Source organism: Festucalex cinctus, chromosome 13 (genome assembly GCF_051991245.1).
Source record: "Festucalex cinctus isolate MCC-2025b chromosome 13, RoL_Fcin_1.0, whole genome shotgun sequence".
NCBI classification, from domain to species: Eukaryota; Metazoa; Chordata; class Actinopteri; order Syngnathiformes; family Syngnathidae; genus Festucalex; species Festucalex cinctus.
Window position 1 is genome coordinate 2,637,872 of NC_135423.1, and position 21,057 is coordinate 2,658,928.

The window sequence follows — 21,057 nt, forward strand, 5'->3', positions numbered from 1 at the left end:
AGTCGATTGTTGCGATTTTTTTTCATTCATATTTAGAAAATACTAATCAGTAAGCTTGTAGAGTGTAAGATTTATATGAAAATGTATTATTTATTTATCTGAAATTTCAGTCTTATAGAGGTTGTAATCTGTTTCATGTTTGAACAGCATTAAAATAAAATATTAAGGCTTAATGTTCCGTTCATTTAACATTCTTCCATGCTCAAGGTGTGAATCCTAAAAAAAAAAAAAAAAAAAATCAAAAAAAAATCGATTCTGCTGATTATTGAATCGATTCGAGAATCGCGCGATGTAGTATCGCGATATATCGCCGAATCGATTTTTTTTTAACACCCCTAGTTTACATGTACCAAAATATGAATGAATTACTCTCTGGGGAAAAAAAAAAATTAAGAAAGAAAATATTGCGTAATTCCACTACATTCACAAAAAGCACAAATAAATTATTTGCACACTTTTTGGAACTAAACACAATTTCTCTTCTTAACATTACGTGGCCCTTGCGTCCTTCTGATTTTCTGTATGTGGCCCTCAAATGAAAAAGTTTGGACCCCCCTGACTTAAAGGTGATTGTGTTATCTTGATTCCTAAAAAAAAAAAGAAAACCAGGGCAGACCTCCACCCAGGTGACACAATAACATGACACAATATTTCAATTGATACATTTTCTTTCTTGGTTGAAATTTGGTTTTCCAAACACATTCAATCAAATCATTTAAACTTTATTTGTACAGCATTTATAGCAGGGGTGTCCAAACTACGACCCGGGGGCCATTTGCGTCCCGCCATACAATTTTTGACGGCCCGCGGCAAATACTAAAAATAATTTTTTAATGCTGTTTAAAAAAAAATAAAAAAAATAAAAAAAGAAGGTGGATTAAACAATTCTAGCTATGCAAAGACAGATTTGCAGCTAATAATTCAGTTTCAGTAATAAAAATAATTTCATCCACTTGTTGCTTAGTGTCAAGGTCCAATTTGTGAAAACATCACATTAGATTAATGGCACATTATATCAACAATTTATAATTGCTTCATTGATTTTTTACCATGTTTAACTCATTCACTGCCATTGACGGAAAAAGACGTCAAATTTTTTGCTGGTCTGGCAATGAATGTGGGTTTTTTTTTGTGTGTGTTTTAATAAATAACTTAAAAAAAAAAAAAATCAAAGTGGCCCTTGCAGCTTTCTATTTTTCTGTATGTGGCCCTCAGAGGAAAAAGTTTGGACACTCCTGACTTATAGTATAGAACCATAATGACGTAATAACCTGAGACCGACCACGGAGGTGAGTAAACATTAGCAGTTGATCCTGATCACTAAACAGGGGCAATACCTCCACCAAGGCCCAACAATGCTTATGAATGACCCTGCGGGGAATTATGTAAAACGTTGCGAAATTGAACCAAATGAGTTATTGCTGAATGCTCAACATTGTGTGTATGTAATTTGGATCACTGACAAACCAACAAATGGCCTTGGCTGAGGTAAAAAAAAAAAAGAAAAAGAAAAAAGTGCAACGTCAGCACGCTAATGAAAGACATCTGTGCATTTACCAGCACTTCTCCTGCCTGAGTCACCATCAAACATCCAACGCAAGAGACCTTCAAGTGGCCCCCCCCCGATGACCTCCGACCCGCGCTGACCTCGGACGCCGTTAGAAGCAAATCGACGGCGTGCGTCGACTTTCAAGGTCTGGCGACGCGTAGATGCCGGCGGCTAAAAAAAAAACGGTGACTCGCGGGATGTGATTTATACTCGCCCTTACGTCTTCGTTAACTCATTCACTCCCAAAAACGTATAAATACGTCATATTTTAAATGTGTACCAAAGATGTATTTATACGTTTTTTTTTTGTTTTTTTTTCATGCCAGAGCATAGAGAAGGCTTTGATGCAGTCTCTCTACTGCATAAAATGGTTGAGTGGCAGCAGAGCATAAGAGATTAACCAGGCCATGTTAAAACAAGCTGATTTCCCCACAGTTCTAAGCAGAATTGTGAAAAACGATGAAACTTAGCAATGTTCTATTGCTAATTGCTGCACAGCGGAAACAGATAGGAATATACTTTTTTTTTTTTTCCCTGATAAAAGAAGAGACTCTAATCTCTCTTTTGGTATGTTCCGTTTTTTTTTATAGCAATAGAACATAATATTTCACGGGCCTTGAAAAATCAGTCAAAATCCAGGAAAACACTTCTGTGAAAATGGTTGGGAGTGAATGAGTTAATAAACTCGCCGCTTTGCCGCTAAATAACAGAGACATCGGAGCCGTACCTCCGCCGACCACCACCTGGCGGAGGATTCAAATTAAAAGCGAAAGTCTGGAATGGTGGGCGGCCAAAAGACAGCGGGAGCTCGTATTACCCGATCATCTCTTTGGCGAGGGTTCGCCGTTTTGGAATCTGGCGCGTGGGTTTATTGGGCAGCGTTCCCTCTTAGCAGCACGGAGCCGTCCCCGCTACCAGCGTTTTTGATTGAGACACTCCCACTTGTTTGTGCTTCCACAATGAGGACGGAGACGGGAACAGGCTGTATATCAATTAGGACTTTAAAAAGAGGGCGGGCATTTACGGCGACGCCCTTTAACCCCCCGGGGGCCACGGAGAGCAAATTCTTGTTGCTGCGTGTCTGACAGAGAAGAATTCAAGCAGCAGCTTCTTTCCATTAAAAGACACTCACTCCCTGTTCAAAAAAAAAATGGCTGGACTCGAAGTAAACTAACATTACATTAAAGCAGGGGTGTCCAGACTTTTTCATTTGAGGGCCACATACAGAAAATCAGAAGGACGCAAGGGCCACATAATGTAAAATAAAGATTTGATCTATTTATTCACATTGAGAGGCAGAAACGAAGAGAGCTGTACACAGGAACAGTGAACAATAATCCAGCAACACGAATATCTTTCAGACAAGCTTATACAGAGAATCAATCAATCGTATAGTTCCACATCAGGGGTGTCCAAACTTTTTCATTTGAGGGCCACATACGGAAAATCAGAAGGACGCAAGGGCCACGTAATGTTATGAAGAGAAATTGTGTTTAGTCCTAAAAATTGTGCAAATAATTGATTTGTGCTTTTGCATATTTAGAAAAATGCTGCAGTGTATAAACCAATTTATTTGTAATATGGCAGTAGGGTTATTATAGTTTTGGAATATTTCCTTTTAGTTTAGTTTAACTCACAGAAGCTTACGTGTGTGTGTGAATGAGTGAGTGAAAAAAATAAATAATCAGTGCGCGCTTTCAAATTGCCGCGGGAGTGACGTCACGCAGCCGACACGTTTGCGACACGTCACCCCTCCCCCGCTCCGCGATTGGCTGGAGGGGTGTAAACACTGTCTTTCCACAGAAACGTCCCGCTGTTTACAAAACAAACACAAAATGGCAAAATACAGGCTTGGGGGTGGTTTAGGACAAAATCACCCCCACACGTTATGAAAAGCCCAGATCTGTAAATTGAGAAGTAGTTTGTTTAAATCCTGTATTTTAAAAAGTGAGTGAAACCGGCAGACTGCGCCTTTAACGAGATAGCCGAGTTATTCTGCGAATGTTCTGAACTCCTGTTTCCACATCCCACTGTTGACGTCATGTGATTCCGCTTCTTTACTCAACAAACCAGCTCAAACTGAATCACTTTTTTTCTTTTTTTCGCCTCAACCGATTCACAACGGCAGCTGGACCGGTTGAAATCCGATTATTTATTTTTTTTATTTTATTGTTTTTTTTACCCACACATACGCTCGCACCTCCTCATTCGGATGCGACGCCGATCCGAACTGTGGGGGGGGAAAAAATCGGAATGGTGTTGCGTTTTCAAAGCACCCTTAGGAGGATCTCATTTGGCTCCCGGTTTCTTTCTTTTCCACTTTCCCCGTGACGCCTCGAGTACAATTTTGGAGACGTTTTCCACACACACACCCTTGATTGAACAGCTTCAAACACCACACACAAGAGAACGGCACTAATCCTGATCTTCTCCACAAGCAAAGGGATCATCTCGCTGTAAATCACACGGAGCTCTTTTGTGATCAAAGTACGCCGTCGCTTGTTAAAACAAACCAAGCCAACAAGGTCGACATCTTTCTCGTTTTTCACCTTGGAACGGGACACAAATGGGAAATATGGCACATTTTTTTTGTATTTTTCCGCGAGAACACAAGTCGCAAAATAAACGTGGGTTATTCTTTGTGGGCATTTGCTTGACCACCACTGACGGTTCCTGAGTTGAAAGAATTTTTGACAGGCTTTTGATGTGAACACACACATGCATATAGTGGCTGCAATATATTCCGAGACGCAACACTCCCAGTCCAACAGGGTCGAATCCACAAAGCGGAATAAAGGAGGATGAAGGGAAAGGAAGGGGGGGTCATTACATTAAGGATATTCATCCCATTACAACTGGAGAGCAGAGGATGCTTTTATTCCAACACCCCCACCCCCTCCTGACTCAAACCGAAATTAGCCAAACTTTGCAGTGCCTCGCTCACAACGCCATCTGCCGACCACCTGTGTAACTGCACCCCCCCCCCTTTTTTTTTTTTCCCCAACGCTAAATAAGTACTCTGCAGCAAACACGTCAATCAGAATTGCAAATGTATTTATGCGTGCGATGAATACAAAGTGCGTGGCAGCAAAAGACAAATCGAGAGATTTTTTTTTTAATTTTTTTTTAATAAATAAACAAGGGGGCTTACCTTGAACGTGCAGCGCCATAAGGAGCACGCAAATCCCCGCACACAGCTGCGCCATGGCACCTCAACTCTCCCGGGGGTCTTCTGTGTTAGAAGCGCGCACAAAGAGCGAGCATGCAACTTGCGCAGATCCCACTTGAGGGGCCAAAAAAAAACAAAAAAAAAACAGAGAAAGAGAGTGGGGGGAGCGAACGAGAAGTGGGGGGTCCCCTTGGACTGAATTGGACTGCTACCTCCAAAAGCCAACCAAACGACAAAACTAGAGGATCATGTGGCGCCTAAACATCAGCTGGCCGGGATGGTCCCCCCCCTCCCCCCCCCCTCGCTTGACTTCCACGCGTTGTTGCGAGTTGAGCCCCTCAAGCGCGCCGCTGCGGTTCCATCCAAGTCTCTCGGATCGGGTCGATGGCCGGCCGAGGAGCGGCGGTGGGGGAAGTTTGCCAACACTTGCGCGTCCCGCGGTCACCCTTTGCTTCGCTGGTTCGTGCCTCAAGTTCCCCAAGGTGGAAGGAGGGAGAACGGCGGGGAAAGATCCGCAAATGGGAGCTTTTCAGCTTCTCGAATCCCGCTTTGACGCCGCGGAGCTCCACGCAAGAAGCGGCCGTGTGCTCACGCTGCTTCCACAAACTCCGACTGACTGACTGCCTGCCTGAGCTGGGCGAGCGAGCGAGCGACGAGCGTCCCCTCCTCCCCTCCCTCCTCCCGCGCAAAGATCCAAGGGGGAAGCTCGGGAGCTGTGACGTCAGAGCAGAGAGGAGGAGGAGCCGGGACGGTGGATGGATGGGACCCGGCCCGCCGAAATGCACGCGAGCCAGTCATATGGATTATGCCAGTAGTATTTGTTTATTTATTTATTTATTTATTTATTTAAGCAATTTAATTAAACTTTAAATTTGAATCAATATTCAATTTCTGAAATTTTTGCATGTGAAATTGGTGTCTTTTAGGCAGTTTTATTTGAATTAGATTTTTTTTTTCCTTTAATTTATTCTATTCAAAATTGCATTTTATTTATTTAGTTATTCAAATTAAAAAGAAAATCGGGAGATGATAGGTAAGTTATTTTTATATATATTTATTTATTTATTTATTTATTTATGTATTTATTTATTTAAGCAATTTAATTAAACTTTAAATTTGAATCAATATTCAATTTCTGAAATTTTTGCATGTGAAATTGGTGTCTTTTAGGCAGTTTTATTTGAATTAGATTTTTTTTTTCCTTTAATTTATTCTATTCAAAATTGCATTTTATTTATTTAGTTATTCAAATTAAAAAGAAAATCAGGAGATGATAGGTAAGTTATTTATTTATTTATTTATTTATTTATTTATTTATTTATTTTATGTTGAATATGATAATATTGGCTCGCCTACAATTTTATTAAAGTAAATAAGTGACATTGATCACATTTATTTATTAAATTTAAGTTAAACAAATTGTTGCATGAAATCAAGCGATAACATATAAAATAAGTTCTTTAAAAATATTTAAATATAAAATATTTAACTTAAAATAGAAAACATTTGTTTTGGAAACAAAACAAAAATTAGCGGTAGTTCATATATATATATATATATATATATATATATATATATATATATATATATATATATATATATTATTTATTTTTTTCATTTATTGAAATTTGATTGGAAAAACGTGTGTGAAACAAAGAAGAGAAAATTAAAATCACATGTAGTTATAGGTTAATCAGTTCCGTTGACTCAATTTATTTGTATACCAATTGAATAGCTTCTCCTGAAATTAATTCAAATGCAATTAATTTGTCCCAGCACCGCCCAAAAAAACTTTTGTTTTCCTCTTACGTGTTTGGAATTTTATCATTCAGCTCCTTGTTTAGAAAACAGCAAAAAGTTCCAGCGCTGGCAAGTGTGTACAGTAAGTGCATCAAAACTTTGAAGGTCAAGATGAAGTGAACTCACACAATCAAACCAGAAATCACATGTGCATGTCTGAAAATAGTCCCCGTATACCATGCAAATATTCCCCTAAGTCGCCAGGTGCGCTAAATCAGCGCAACCCTGATTGGATGCTTTATAAGTGTAGCCTGCAGTTATGTACGTGCATAAGCGCTTAAATCATCCACTAATATCACTTGTATATCCCCACTTTTTTTTTTTTTGCCACACCGCTGGGAAACATTACACAACAGCACAAATGGCTGTGTTGTGACGCCGCCACTTTAAATGACCAAAATAAAACGGCCAAATTGGTTTGGTAGCTCATTACAGATGCCAGGCTTTGTTGTCGGGAATGTCGCATGACTGTCTTCGCATCACCCGCCGGGGAAGCATTCTAGTACGCCGCTATATGGAGGGACATATTGTGAATGTCCAGGAAAACAAAAAAACAAAACAAAAACACCGTAAAAACAACAATGAAGTGAGAAGCAGGTGGGTGAGCTCGACGTACACGCCAATTGTTGCTGGAACACAACACGGCACGCCAGGAAAGCGTGAAAACTATTCCTGCACGGTTTCACCATTTATTTTTTTTCTAAAATATACGGAGGAGGCGATAAATCACACAGTGAGATTTGATTTCGTAAATGAATGCAGACATCATGACTCGGGTTTTCTTTAAAAGATTGATTTTGATCACAAACTGCACATTTGAGTCAGGGTAGGATAGATGAATGCAATCTCGGGTTCATTTCAAACTTCGAGCTGTTTGATTCCAAACTATCGGCCAGAGGCTTGCAGGAGTTCCCATTATGAACAGCTAAGGTGTCAATCTAATTTAAAAAAAAAATAAAAAAATGTTTCAGTCATAAAAGGTAAAATAAAAAGGCTACTGTAAAGATATTTTGGGTACATTGTTATAAAGTGCAGCTTTAACAACATTTGAATGTGTACTGGGTTAGCGAGTTCACCCAGTTCGGGTTGCTTTCAACAAAACAAATCTATACGCTAGTTTGATTGAAAACAGTAGTTAGAAAAATGTGCATTATGAATTAAATACTTCAGTTATCATTGTGGCAACATCTCGTAGAATCTTGGTGTCAAGGAACTATGCTGAAGTGAGGGAAAGACTGGAGCTTCGTTTAATCAGGACATAGCCTTATCTAATAGACTGCCATCTTGTGGAATTTATTGACAAACTTTTCGAGGTGGCCATCATTTACTGAGGGATTTCATTCCCCCTGAATAATGGCGGTTCACTGTACTCCAATTTTGTGGGACACCATATAAATTGTCTTGTTGTAAAAAAAAAAAAAACAACAACAAAAAACGTTCAGTTAATCAATGTCTAAATTGTCTTTAACGCTTACAAAGATGTTCAGCTAATTACCTCGTGTTCGCTTTCAAATGGAAGGTTGACAGTGTGTAAACATTGCCCGGTGTCTTAACGTAAAGCCGCGAAGCTGACGAAAGAAAGCGACGGCTCTTGAAATTTTGCACACTGACTTCAAAGTCACGCTGAGATCCTGCCAAGCGAATGTTTAGTTTACTTTTGTAGTGGAAACTCCCGACCAGCACGCCAGACAGCGCGAGTTGAAATAAATAAAGACGGACATGAAATATCATCTGCCGCAAAAGTCGACGGTGGGAAGTAAGAAGGAATACTTAAATGTTGTTTTGTTTTTCATACTTGCGTATTTATTTTCAGGCCAATTTTTTACTTTTTGGGGCTCTTTTTTCATGGCCAGCATGATGGAATTTTCTCGCGTTTGGCTAGCGCAGGTAGAAGTGGGCGTTTGCGCCATTGTCGAAAAGAATGCAGTGCGTTTAGTTACTTTCAATTTCTATGTTTATTATCTCATTTCTTCCCTTTCTGTGGTGACGTTACAAAAATCTACGTCTACGGTCATTTCCATTGTTGTCATTGCTGTTGTGCTACATGCTAATCATGTTCGTATCATAGCATAGCGTTAGCTTGGTCGAACTAACGTGTGTACATCAATGATATTTATCAAACAAATGTATTAAGTCATGATATCATGACACTTACATTTCGGTCGAAATGAAATCCAAATTGTACATTGAAAATAAATATAAATAAATAAAGATGCACATTTATGAGTCCATCAAGATGAGCCAAAAAAATGGGTCCCCAAATCATTAGCCACGCGCCTGCAGGCTCGGTTATCTTCAGTCCAGGAATTTCAAAGCCCTTTGGCCAGCCGGGTCCAGCCCTTAAAAGCTGACATCTGTCTCGCTGATGGCCTCGTGAAAGATGTCACAAATTCGCCACTGCTGCTGCTCGCTCGCTCGCTCATAAATTGCGGCGCAACTTTGGCAAAGCGCTGACGAGGGGGAGCAGCGCCGGCCAGGTCGGCAGCATGAAATCTGCTCTGGGAGCGCCCCAAGTCTTTTTTTTTTTTTTTTTTTTTCCCCCAGTATTGAGTGTGTTTAGTTTGTCTTGTATGGAAAAATGTATGTCACTAATACGTAGAGGTGGTGAACGTGCTCACACTCTCTTGTTTTGTAGTTGTACTTAAAGAACTGGTCAAAATCATCAAAACAATGTGCTAGCATAGCTTTGCTAACGTTGGCTAAGGATGGAGCACTTTTAAATGTTTTACAAGACTTCAATATCTTAATCAAGATGTCAAACACGGTCGACTTCCTACCACAGCCCATATGCAGTCTGTATTTGGTTTTGGCGCAGAGGTTTTGGTGTTGATCTTTACCGTAATTCAGGTTTTTGAGTCAATACATACTCCAGCCACGCTTCAATTGCAGCATATGCCCAATATCGCCTCCATATTTCATGAGCGCCTTTGAACAGGCCTAAGAGAGATAAATAACATCCACATTAAAGGGATGACTTGACATCGACTTGTGTACGTTTTATGGCGCAATGTATTCTATGCGGGGTCACGCTCAATAGTTTAGCACAGTAGAACTTAATAATTCAAACCGCTCTCTAGAAGTCTGTTAGGGCATCTTCAAAGGGTGGGTATAGTGATAGATAGATAGATAGATAGATAGATAGATAGATAGATAGATAGATAGATAGATAGATAGATAGATAGATAGATAGATAGATAGATAGATAGATAGATAGATAGATAGATAGATAGATAGACTGACAGACAGGCAGACGGACGTTGCTTTCATAGATGGGATCTGTTGGGGGTTTCCGCACGTGTCTCCAAGCCAAGCTGCAACAAAATCATGGCTAGACCGAGCAATCCTGGCGCCCACTTTTTTGTATTCTTTGCCTAATTTATGAGCTGCGACGTGTGTCACAAGACAATGACACGTGTTGGACGCGATCCGCGGCGCCGCCGTATGTGATTGAGGGAGATCAAATGTCCCCAAAATGAAGACGCCAAAATCGCTCTTCTTTAAAAAAAAAATTATAATAATAAAATATAAAAAAAATAATAATAAATAAACCAGCTGACTTGCAGCAGAATATCCACTTAACTCTTAACTGCCACTAACAAATGAGCATTAGCTCACAAGTTAGCCGGGGTGGGATTTAGCTTTGGGAAAGTGAGTGTTAGCTTTAAGTTTTTCCCAAAGAATATCCTATGGCCTTTCAAAACCACACAAAAACCTGTCATAATTACATTCTGTTAATCTCCTAATATGAATCACTCAGTTATGAATGTAAATCTTTGGGTTAACTGCGACTAGCAAATGAGCATTAGCTTGTGAGTGTTAGCCAAAGGGGTGTTAGCTTTCATCACCAAACAAAGAGTCTGATTTTTTAACAATTCATTATTAAAAATTAACTTCCCAAAAATGTACAGTAGCTGTCAAAAATGTGTGTTATAAATAGCAGCTCATCATGATTAACTTAACTGTTTGGGTTAACCTCTACTAGCAATTGCTGTATAGGCTAAGTATTTGCTCATTAGTTAGCCCTGGTGAAAATTAGCGCACAGTTGCTATTAACTTCACCTCCTGTGAGTCTAAGCTTATAGCTTATAGCTGCCCACAAACCCGATGATGGTAGTTTGGTTCATAAACTGTCCATTTACAAGTAGCTACTCCGGCAATGAGCAGTCTTAAGACCTTTTCTCGACAACCATTTACGATACCCCCACTTGATTTATCCTCCACAGTCACACGTTCTGCTGAATTAGTTTTTGGGGAGTTTATAGCATCTGACGGCACAATCCCATACACAACAATTTTTTTTTTTTTTATGTCACATTTTTCAATTCAGGTCAGTGCTGGTCAATCACTCTTTAGTCATCCAAATGTGCCACTTGTTTCCAAACATTATGAAGGAACTCTATTGGATTCTGTTTTTAAAAGAACATTGAAACTTGTCTCCGCTGACTGACTGAACGTCAACGTCAGCCCTCCTCCTATTTGAAAACTGAAAGCCTCCCACAGCACTTACGATGCCATTTTTTTCAGTCCACACTCAAGTGTGCGCAAGTTTAGAGATGACATTGAGTGGTGATAGGCGGTGGGATAAAATCTCTGCTTGCCAGGACGATAATGGCACTTGCTATGCTACATGGTTGTTAACCGTCTATCAGTGGACTTGTTCTCAACACTTTGAGCCGCCAAAGGCCTCAGGCAGGCACAACAGCACCCATCCCGCCGCGCGAGCCCACCAACCGACCGACCGACCGTCCTCCTTTTGAAAAATTCATCAATTTGAAGGTGTTACTTTCACACCTCATGGCGTAAAATTGGACAAGGCTTCGCGTTTTAAAGGCAAAGCCTCTCAACATCACAATGATTTTAAGATGAAACCAACTTGGGGTATGTATCTTGATCCCGATACGAATAATTTGTCAGTTTGCGTTCTAAATCTCATGTTAATACAAATTTTAAGCTCCTACTGTCCCGTTTCCGATGTCCCAATGCAAAATTAGCAATGAGTGAATCTTAGCCTGCTTGCTAGCTATGTTCAGAAGTTTTAAAACAAATCATTCTTTGTCTGTTGGATTTAAAATAAAGTACATTTATGTGGGGGGCAGTAGTGATTGCGCAACAAGTATTCTGCCTAGTAACAAGTTGCCTCAAACGTGTCACATGACTACAAACAAGAATCAGAGCGTTTTAGCTCGCTAAGATTGAATGAATCAACTGGACTGTATAACGCTGATGTTTAACTCATTCACTCCCAGCTGTTTTACTGCATTTTGACTGATTTTGCAAGGCCCACAGAATATTGTGTTCTATTTGTTATAAAAACATGGAACCTACCAAAAGAAGGTTGAGCATCTCTCCTTTCATTAGGAAAAAATAAGAAGTATATTTTTATGTTTCCGTTTTGCAGCAATTAGCATTGGAATATAGTTTAACCATTATTCACAAATCTGTTTAAAACAGTGGGGAAAACGAGTTTTTTGCAACATGGCCCAGGTTGGTCTCTTATACTCTGCTGCCACCTGCTGGCCGTTTTTGTAATAACTACCTTAGATTCAACCGTTCTCTTCAGTTCAGAGGCTGCATCAAAGCTCTTCTGTATGCTCTAGCATAAAAAAATAAAAATAAAAAAAAAGTATAAATACGTCTTTGGGAGCAAATGAGTTAATAGATGATTCGGGGCTGCATGCGCCCCCAAGAATTTTGCCTAGCAAAAAGTGGCCACAAAAACATGTCACATTATCAGGAAGAATAATGCAAGCCTGTTAGCGATCTACAGTGTTATCCAAATCTTGAAGTGTTATGATGAAACATGTCTCATATTTGCCGTCTGAGCAATGATATCTTATAGGTAGCTAAAACTGTATCTGTAGTTTTGCCTCGTTCCGCCTAGGAACAAACAGTCACATATAAGCATAAGCAGGATACCACAAAAAAATAATGGCTAGCTAGCTTAGATGTGTTTTTTTTTTAGGACTTGGATTTGTTTTGTTTTTTTTGTGGTAATGTTTCAGCATTCCCACATATGTTATTGTGATTTTTATTCTCCACACTTTTTTTTTTTTTTTTTTGCCGCGTAACAACTCCCACATAATACTTCCAATTTACATTATTCAAATTTCAACTAGCTTCAAAAATATATTGTCTGACAGTATTTGCACAATTTAACATTTAATATCAACTTTTCCCCATTCATTTTCAATGGGACAGTCATTGAACATTTTCTAAGTATCACTTTCCACGCCCACTTCCATACATATAACTTATCATCATTACCAGGTGTCTGATACTGCTCGGTGGCACAGTTGGTAAAGCGCATTGTCCACTAAATAATAAGTACAATTTCATAATTTATCTCTCAATGTGCCTTCAGCATTCCCACGCAATTTCTCCAGAAATTGCACTTAGTCTAGTTGTATTCCATGTTTATCAAACAACAGTTGATAGAGAAATCGCAAATGATAACAAATCATATCGTAGTAAAGTAATGCAAATCTTGAAAACAAAAGCTCCAAGTGGTGTTGAGATGCAGCAGGAAGGATGCTGGAGCTATTTAAGACACCCGCCCGAGGCGAGTCATTTTATTTCGATTACCCGAAAGTAGCACATCAATAACAATATTTGCATGGAGACACTCCGCACTGTAAGCCTTCCATTTACGTCCGGTGATTTATTTATCCCCAGCATGCGTGTCTCACAACATGACTCATAAGGACACTTTAGCAGCGTCGCTATCTGTGGTGATGTCTGCCCATTAAAGCCTGCAAAATTTAAACTCTCAAAGTGTCCTTTTACACGGACTTAAAGTTGTTATCATGTATAGTTTCATAGGCATAATATCTGAAAGCATCCCCGAAATGCTTTTAGCAAGTCACTTCATTGCCGCTCTTCTTGATTGCGAGTTGTCAAGTTAAGCATCCAAATCCGATCAATAGGTTTTCCCATGAAGATGTCAGTAAAAGCACCGCAGGCGGCGGCTTTAATGTACTTGTGACATTCGAGTGCTATCTGAATATAGCGCCGACATTAACGCCAAATGCACAACCACGTTCTCGCTTTAAAACCGCACGCGCGCACACAAAATACTGGGTAGTCCATTAAGGTTTCTTTCATCAAAAAGATTTCTTGGACTAAAAAAAAAAAGTTCTGTTTATGAAAAAGACAACACGATAATGACATGGATGTCGTTTCAAAACAAAGTTGTCTGAATTTGGCAGCAACAGCTAACAAAAACAAATTGATCATTTTGTCGCGCATGTTGATCCAGTCGATAATTGTAGCTTTTATCATATTGTTTGTGTTTGCCTCTGGTTGTGGCACGCCAAAACGTGAGTCATTTGCAAAACAGAAATTGCAGGAAAGTTGCAGCAAAAAATAAATCAATAAATAAATACTGAGATAAAAAAAAAAAATAAATAAATCAGGGTTTTTTGGGAGGTCTTGTATATGTATAAACAAGAGGGTGGGGGCAATATTCAGAGAAAAAAAATTAACAAATTTTCCACTTTATAAAGTCGCAAATTTGAAAATTTTTCGATAAAAGATTTTTTGATTCTTTTTAGATTCTTTTATCAATCGATTTTTTTTTTTTTTTTTTTTTTTGCACATCCCTAATATAAATACATGGTCCTAATACGCCGTCATAGTCTTGGGAGCAGCAGTAACTGTGCTTGGGCAGTATCTTATTTTGAAATGACTTGGTCAGAACCATCAAAAATCCGAAAACGGGTCACAATAATGCCTAAGGGTTAATTCTGCCTAGCAACAAGTGATCACAAGACCAGAAAGAAGATTATCGAGGTTATATATTCCTAAATATTACGTACACCTCATGAATCCAAAACTGCTTGCTGACAAAAAATAGACACAAACAAGTGGCTGACTTTAAATTGAAATGAGATCCATCAGTCCAAACAACTTATCTACCACCACATTTTAACTTCATATTTATTCCGCATCACATTTTGAAGAAACTGCTGAGTGAGTCCATCCGCCACCCTCATGCAAATTTTTCCAAATGGGTTGCGCCACAGATTAAGAGCCGAGAGCCGGTCTCCTCCCTCCGACACGCCGCCTCGCTCATTCGGTCCGTATCGAAGCGTGTATCAAAGTGGATTAATTAGCTGAGGTTGGCCGTCACAGCCTGAATCCGGATTAGCTATTAGCGCCTCGCTCAAGGACGCGGGGCTGTGAGTTGCCGCTCTCAAGAGCGTCAATCATTTCTTTGATGTGACGTTCTGTTCAAACGTTGGAGTCGTGTCATCGCAGAATGAAATCGCTGTGGTTGGATTACAGCTCGAGTTAAATGTTTAAACCCTTGAGATTTGATTAAAAAGAATCCAATGGCAAATCTATTGATGTAATTCTTTTAAGCATTTGGGGTGGAATGAATTTATTGTAGCTCGATTGCTTGCGTTTTTGCTGCTTGCTTTTTGTGCTGTTTAATTACCCATCCCCTTGTCCTTTTGTATCGGACACTCGTGGTCCTTACCTGCCCTTGTGTTCGACCCAGCTGTGTTTTTGTAATTAGTTTCCCAGATTCTCTTCAATTTCGGTTGGATAAATTGTTCTGTGTACTCACTATCTCAGGGTAATTAGATAAATAAGTTGTCTTCTACTGCTGGCCTTGTTCTTCCTTTGCTCAGTTTGTTTTGTTTTTTCCCCCCCCTTTTTTTTTGCACTTAAATAATATCCTTCTGGAAGTTTATATTTTTCTTTCCTGTATAAGAATATTAGAATGCAAGTTAGAAAAATGTTGCTTAACGCATTACTGTTGGAAGGTAATTTGATTGTTGTCATGTAAATAATGAGCATATGCATTTTTGTAGCAGCCGTGTTTGTACCTTACGCAATTCTGCTTGTAGTAACACGTGGCCCCAAAAACATATCATGTATACAGAACAACGAGACATATTCAATTCGATGAATTTTGTTGACCATTTCTCGTCTGTGTTTTTACATTGCGTTGGGGAAGCAGTGACATTGCCCCCATAAATCCTGCCTAGCAACAAGTGACACAAATGTGTCACATGACTAGAAAACTAAAATCCTAGCCTGCTACGTTGTTTAAATTAGACTAACAAGTACAAAGTTTCACTATGGCTCAAAATTTTTAGCCTACTATTGATGCAGGCTGGCGTCACTATACCACATGAATTCTGCCCAGCAACAAGTTACGAGAAACCACCTGAATGATAAATCGTGGTTGACGAGCTAGCGTAAAATTGCCATACAAAGTTTCACTATCATGTCGACTTTGTCTCTTTTATTACATAATTGTCAAGGTCTGCAGTTATTGTCCCTAAAGAATTCTGCCAAGCAACAAGTGACAACAAATTATGTAAATGAAGGGGTGGGGAAGAAAAAAAAAAAAAGATAAACCTAGCTTACCAGCTAGCTTAAGTTAGACAGACAGTACGTTTTCCAGCACATTATCTTGTTGTTTTTGTTTATTGTAACAGTGATTGTGCCCCAATCAACAAGTTGCCACACATGTCACATGACCACAAAGAAGAATCTTAGCATGCTAAGCTTAAATTAGAAGTACTGTAGCATACGTACAAAACTTTACAAAGCTATAGTCCACATTTCGAGAGATTTATTGGTGTCCCCAACATTTTCATATATTAAAAACACTATTGAATATTCATTCATCAAAAAAAGAAAAAAAAAAAAAAAAAAAAGGAAAGCAGCACATTTGAGCAAGGTGGAGCGAGACGGGCGGCAATGGGTGGCTGATATCTGCAGATCTTTAATTTCGGTCTCGGGCTTCAAAGGCCTGCCGAGGGAAAATGAGAGCGCTGCCGAGTGACCGGTGGGCTATCAGCAAATGGGTGGGCAGTGACACTGGGCTCATCAGCAGAACCGTCCAAAGGCGAAATGATTCTGTCTGAACGATTCTAGCTGTGGGCGACAGAAGCTTCCACCTTATTTCACGTTGGGGTCGAATCGTCTGAAAAATACGTCTCGCTACATGAACTCATTTGTCATCCCTGATAAAAAAAAAGTACACCGTGAAACATGTTGATTTTTTTTTTTTTCCCTGCCTGACATGAATCTGTAAAAGTTCATTTAAGCTCCCTTAATGCAATTTCCCATTTTACAATTACATTTCTTTAAATTTGTTATTATTTGAAGTTAGATTTTTAGATTTACCTCCTACTACAGCAGAAGTTCTCCTACTGCAATCCAATCCAAACTGATGTTTACAGTTCAACGTCGAATAGTCTCTAATGACGCGTTTTTGGTTAGCGTGCTAGCTAAGCTAATTTCTACGCTGTAGTTTAGCTTAGCATGGGGACAATGAAACATTTTGACATACTGTATTCACAAAACTGACATCGCTGCATGAAGAATCAATTCCTAACATCCTCTTTGCCGCTATTCTCAGTAGCGTTTTATTTGTGTGTCTATGTTCTCGTTTGCTTGGCCTGTTTGTCGACCCTCAGAGCAGGGATCCACATTAAAACAATTTCATTGCCTTGCCCTCTTATCACTGCATTTCCTGACATCATTTCATATACTCGGTGGTGCCTGCTCTTAAGACATGCCTGACCTAGAACTCTGCAACGCAAAGAGACAAAAGTATTGCGGGGTCTGTGTTCTACGATCCACCCCAAGGCCATCTCGATAGAAATACAACTCCACAGTACAGTAAATACATGCAGGAAGAAAGTAGATGTCCTTCTGAAAATGTATTATCATGCTACCCCTGTGCATCCTGATTGTGTCTCTTTGGATTAAGCTGTGTGATTGTGAACAGAACTTACATTTAACCTCCCTGATGTCTTTTCAAGGTTTCTTCACCCCCTAAATGTTTTTCTTTTTCAGGTTTGTGCCTTTTCTAGACAGGGATCTAGACCAGTGACGGTATTTGTGATTTTGTGTTTTGACAAACTCCAAAGAATTCATCTTGTACCGCTCCCGCAGATAACCGCCGCTGGTGGTTCGGACCAATCACAGAGCGACATTGTGTTTGGGGGCGGGGTATGCAACTGTGGAACCAGGAAGCCAGCGCCGACGCCGGGGCAAACAAAAACAAACCTAACATGGACGAATGGACGCGACAATTAATTCTGTTCTCGTAGAATTACTCACCATTTCCTTGTTGAGTGTTGAACAGCGAGAGGCGCTTCGTGCATTTCGAGCTGGTAAGATGTTCGTGCTTTTCCTCCTCTTCGACAAGAACGAAGACGAAATTTTCACTCTTGGCCGTGATTGGTTAAAATAGTGGTGTCAAACATAAGGCCCGCGGGCCGGATCAGGCCCGCAAAAGGGGTTTAATCCGGCCCGTGAAATTATTATTTTGAGTAAAAAAAAAAAATAGAATAAAAAATTGTAATGTCGGACTGATTAATCAGTCGGCCACAATCAAAATATATAAAATTTGTAACTTCACAATCAGTCCCTGTGCGGGGGAATCATCCGGGATGTCATAATTTTACGCACAACTTAAAGTTACGTTTTTTTATTTTAATTAATTATTATTATTTTTTAATCATAGACTGACAAACGTGTTAAATATGACACAAATTCAATTACTGGTAATAGAAATAGATATGACAAGGATTAGCGTCCTTATAACGTCATTAACTGCACCACGCAATGCATTCTGGGAATAATAATATATGAAAAACAGGTCAATTTAACACGTCCAGGTCTCCGTTCCATTTGCATTTGTATTATTTTTTTGGAACAATGTGATTACAGTTGAGCTCCGTAATTTAGGGCAGGCACACAAATAGTGAAAATCTGCGTAGAATTGACGGCAATCGTTTTTAAATTATATACCGTTATTTTACCGATGCGGCCCACTTGGTAATATATTTTCTTCTATGCGGCCCCTGAGCTAACAGGAGTTTGACACCCTTGGAAACAAACGTGTAGAATGTCGCATCATCCAATTAGCTCAAATTATTGTTCAGAATGTCCCGTCTTTTCACAACGAAATTACTGTGGAGAGGTACCAGATGGATCCATCTGGCTATTGCCAAGTTACTAGACCAGGTGATGTCACCGTTTGTTAAGAACCATGACGACCTTTGGGACTCTTTCGATTACGGGCTTAAAAAAAAAAAAATCAACTTGACATTTGGTTGTCAAATCTCAGTGACTCGAGTTGGTCGTCATCCAAGTCGCAAAGACTCGTCTCCATCTCCGGTACACACCAACTTTTTTATTTATTTATTTTTTTTAATCTCCGCGATACAAACGGGGTTTTCAATTAGATCTTTAGCCAACGCGACACGCGTGGACGTCAAGCGGCGCCGTGGTAATGGCGCCGCTAATGTGCGACACGCGGATTGAGAGCTCAGCCGGCAGTGCGCTATCTCACGACGGGCTTCCGTGCAGTCTGCTCCGTCCGATAAGGTGCAATCTGATTCAAGAAGATCAAGCGCGCTGGAGGAATATAAGTCGCCTAACAGCAAATAAATCCCAACCGAGATGAATAAATACACGCACTCAATTGGGCGGGAGGGAGGAAGGGGGGAAAAAAAAAAAAAACCTGTGACAGTCCAGACCTCAACTGATCCATCCAATGAAAGTCAGGTTATCACCACTCACCTTGCTGGTAACAAGCTGTCTCATCAAGTTGCCCAAAAAAAAGAAGAAGTTATTTTCACCAGAGGAAGCAGCGTTTGAGAATTCAAAGATAGCGGGAGGAAGTAAATAAAAAAAAGGGAGTGGAGCTGGTGGTGGGGAGGATCTGCAAGTGGAGATAAGGCACCGGTGGCCAAATTGATTACATCCCGTTTTCTTCAGCGTGTGAATTTATGCCCAACAACGGGGATGGATTTTTGTCTCCTAGCGTCACTGATTGTTGTCTAAAAGTTCAACGGCCACTTAGGGACAACGTGATGTGTTGAGGGCCTGGCGGATGAGTTCACAATATGGGAGCCTTTGAGATTGCGCATTGGCACTTGAAGGGCTAAAACGTTTTAGAATTGGGTGAAATTGCACAAGTAAATAAACTGACAGCCGCATTTAGGATGAAGCTAATTGAAAGCCTCGTACATGACGCAGCGGCGAGTTCAAGACAAATCTGCATAAGTAGTCACTTAAAAAATATTGAGCGGTTTGAGGATAGTCAGTGGCGTTTTGGTAAACAACATCATCATAGTTGAGTACGGGAAGTAACAGTTAAATGATTCTTTTCCTGACTTGAAATGAAAAACGATTGATCGGTAGAGAGAACCCGGACAGCCATAAATTATTTTTGCAAATACTATGATCGATATGTGGTTTAAAAGTAATAACACCCAAGACCACGGTTTTTAAATACATGAACTGCATCTCTAAAGTTGAAAGCAGAGTGCTAAATCACATTTAGTTCCAAATATCATAGACCACAAGTTTTTCATACTTTTACTGGATTTGTGATAAATTGGGATTGGTACATCATTTAACTGCGATTGGCAGAAAGATGAACATTACAGGTTAGTCCAGCTATGCTAATCTCCTATTTAGCCTATTTAGCTATTCATTTACTGTTTAAACAGCAAATCCCGAATCAACCTGAAATGGTTTCTAAGTTTATTTTTGCCAAAAAACACATCATAGTCCAAAAAAAAAAAATAATTAAGATCCAATTAGATCATAATGGTAAATGGAGCGCACCATTATAGCTAGCGCTTTACCTTTATGCGTTTAACATGCTAATACAGACACGCCAACCTACGGAAAGATTTTCCTTTTTAGTTTAAAATAACTTACTTTAACCTACAGGATCCCTTGTCATACACTGACCAATGACAGAACCCAAGGTGTTTTTTCTGGTTTTAGTAAAGTTGTAAATCAATCAGCGTTTTGTCATAGCAGCTAGCTAGCTAGCGCTAAGCTAAACTGGGATTCGTCTCTCCGGGCCAACGTCCACTTTTGTTAACTTCCTTCGTGCTAGGACGGGATCCGCAAATAGCGGCCTTGTCACAACTCCCTAGCCTGGCCCTCGCTTGTCACAGGCTTGTTAGTAAGACACCTGTGAATTGTTTTAAAATGCATAGTAGATCTCCTTAAGAGGAGTTCCCAGGTGTCTTAATAAAACGTCTGCATCTGCTTCAATAAAAATAGCCCAAGGATCAAGAATTAGAGCGCCCTTGATAAAAATCAGTTGGTTTTCTGCTTTTTTTTTACTCGATCGACACTTCAGACACAAAAATATGTATACAAGTAATTTAAATTCACTTTTACATACAGTAAAGTAATCTGGCCTCTTGAAATGTACCAATTAAGACAGTTCTCCAAATGTCTTTGCATGTCCGTGACTTGATTTGGACAAAATAGCCCAATGACTTCAATTACAGTCACTTTACACGAGCTCTGTTAAAATTAGTCAGTTTTTCAGTCCCCCCCCCCCACTACTGTGGGGTGCACCCGAGCCACATAAAGACAATATAATCATCCGTTGCAGTTTCACTCATGCAGACGTAACTTAATCACCGAGCAGCTGAATTACACTTTACGGACATAGGCAGCCCACAAAAAAAATAAAAATAAAATAAAATAAAATAAAAATGGACCTAGTTATGCAATTTCACACTCAATGGGTAGTCAG

General features: G+C 39.7%; 1 protein-coding gene across 6 annotated transcripts in view; it reads right to left on the reverse strand.

Moving 5' to 3' along the window:
* Positions 1 to 5,379, reverse strand: part of nectin1b (nectin cell adhesion molecule 1b) — a 221,268-nt gene extending 215,889 nt beyond the window's left edge. For all 6 annotated transcript variants that reach the window (XM_077494332.1, XM_077494333.1, XM_077494331.1 and 3 more), the window contains exon 1: positions 4,701 to 5,379. In XM_077494332.1, coding sequence (XP_077350458.1) covers positions 4,701 to 4,755 — 55 coding nt within the window. In that variant the 5' untranslated portion in view covers positions 4,756 to 5,379. The remainder of the gene's footprint in view (positions 1 to 4,700) is intronic.
* Between the last annotated feature and the right edge of the window lie 15,678 nt (positions 5,380 to 21,057).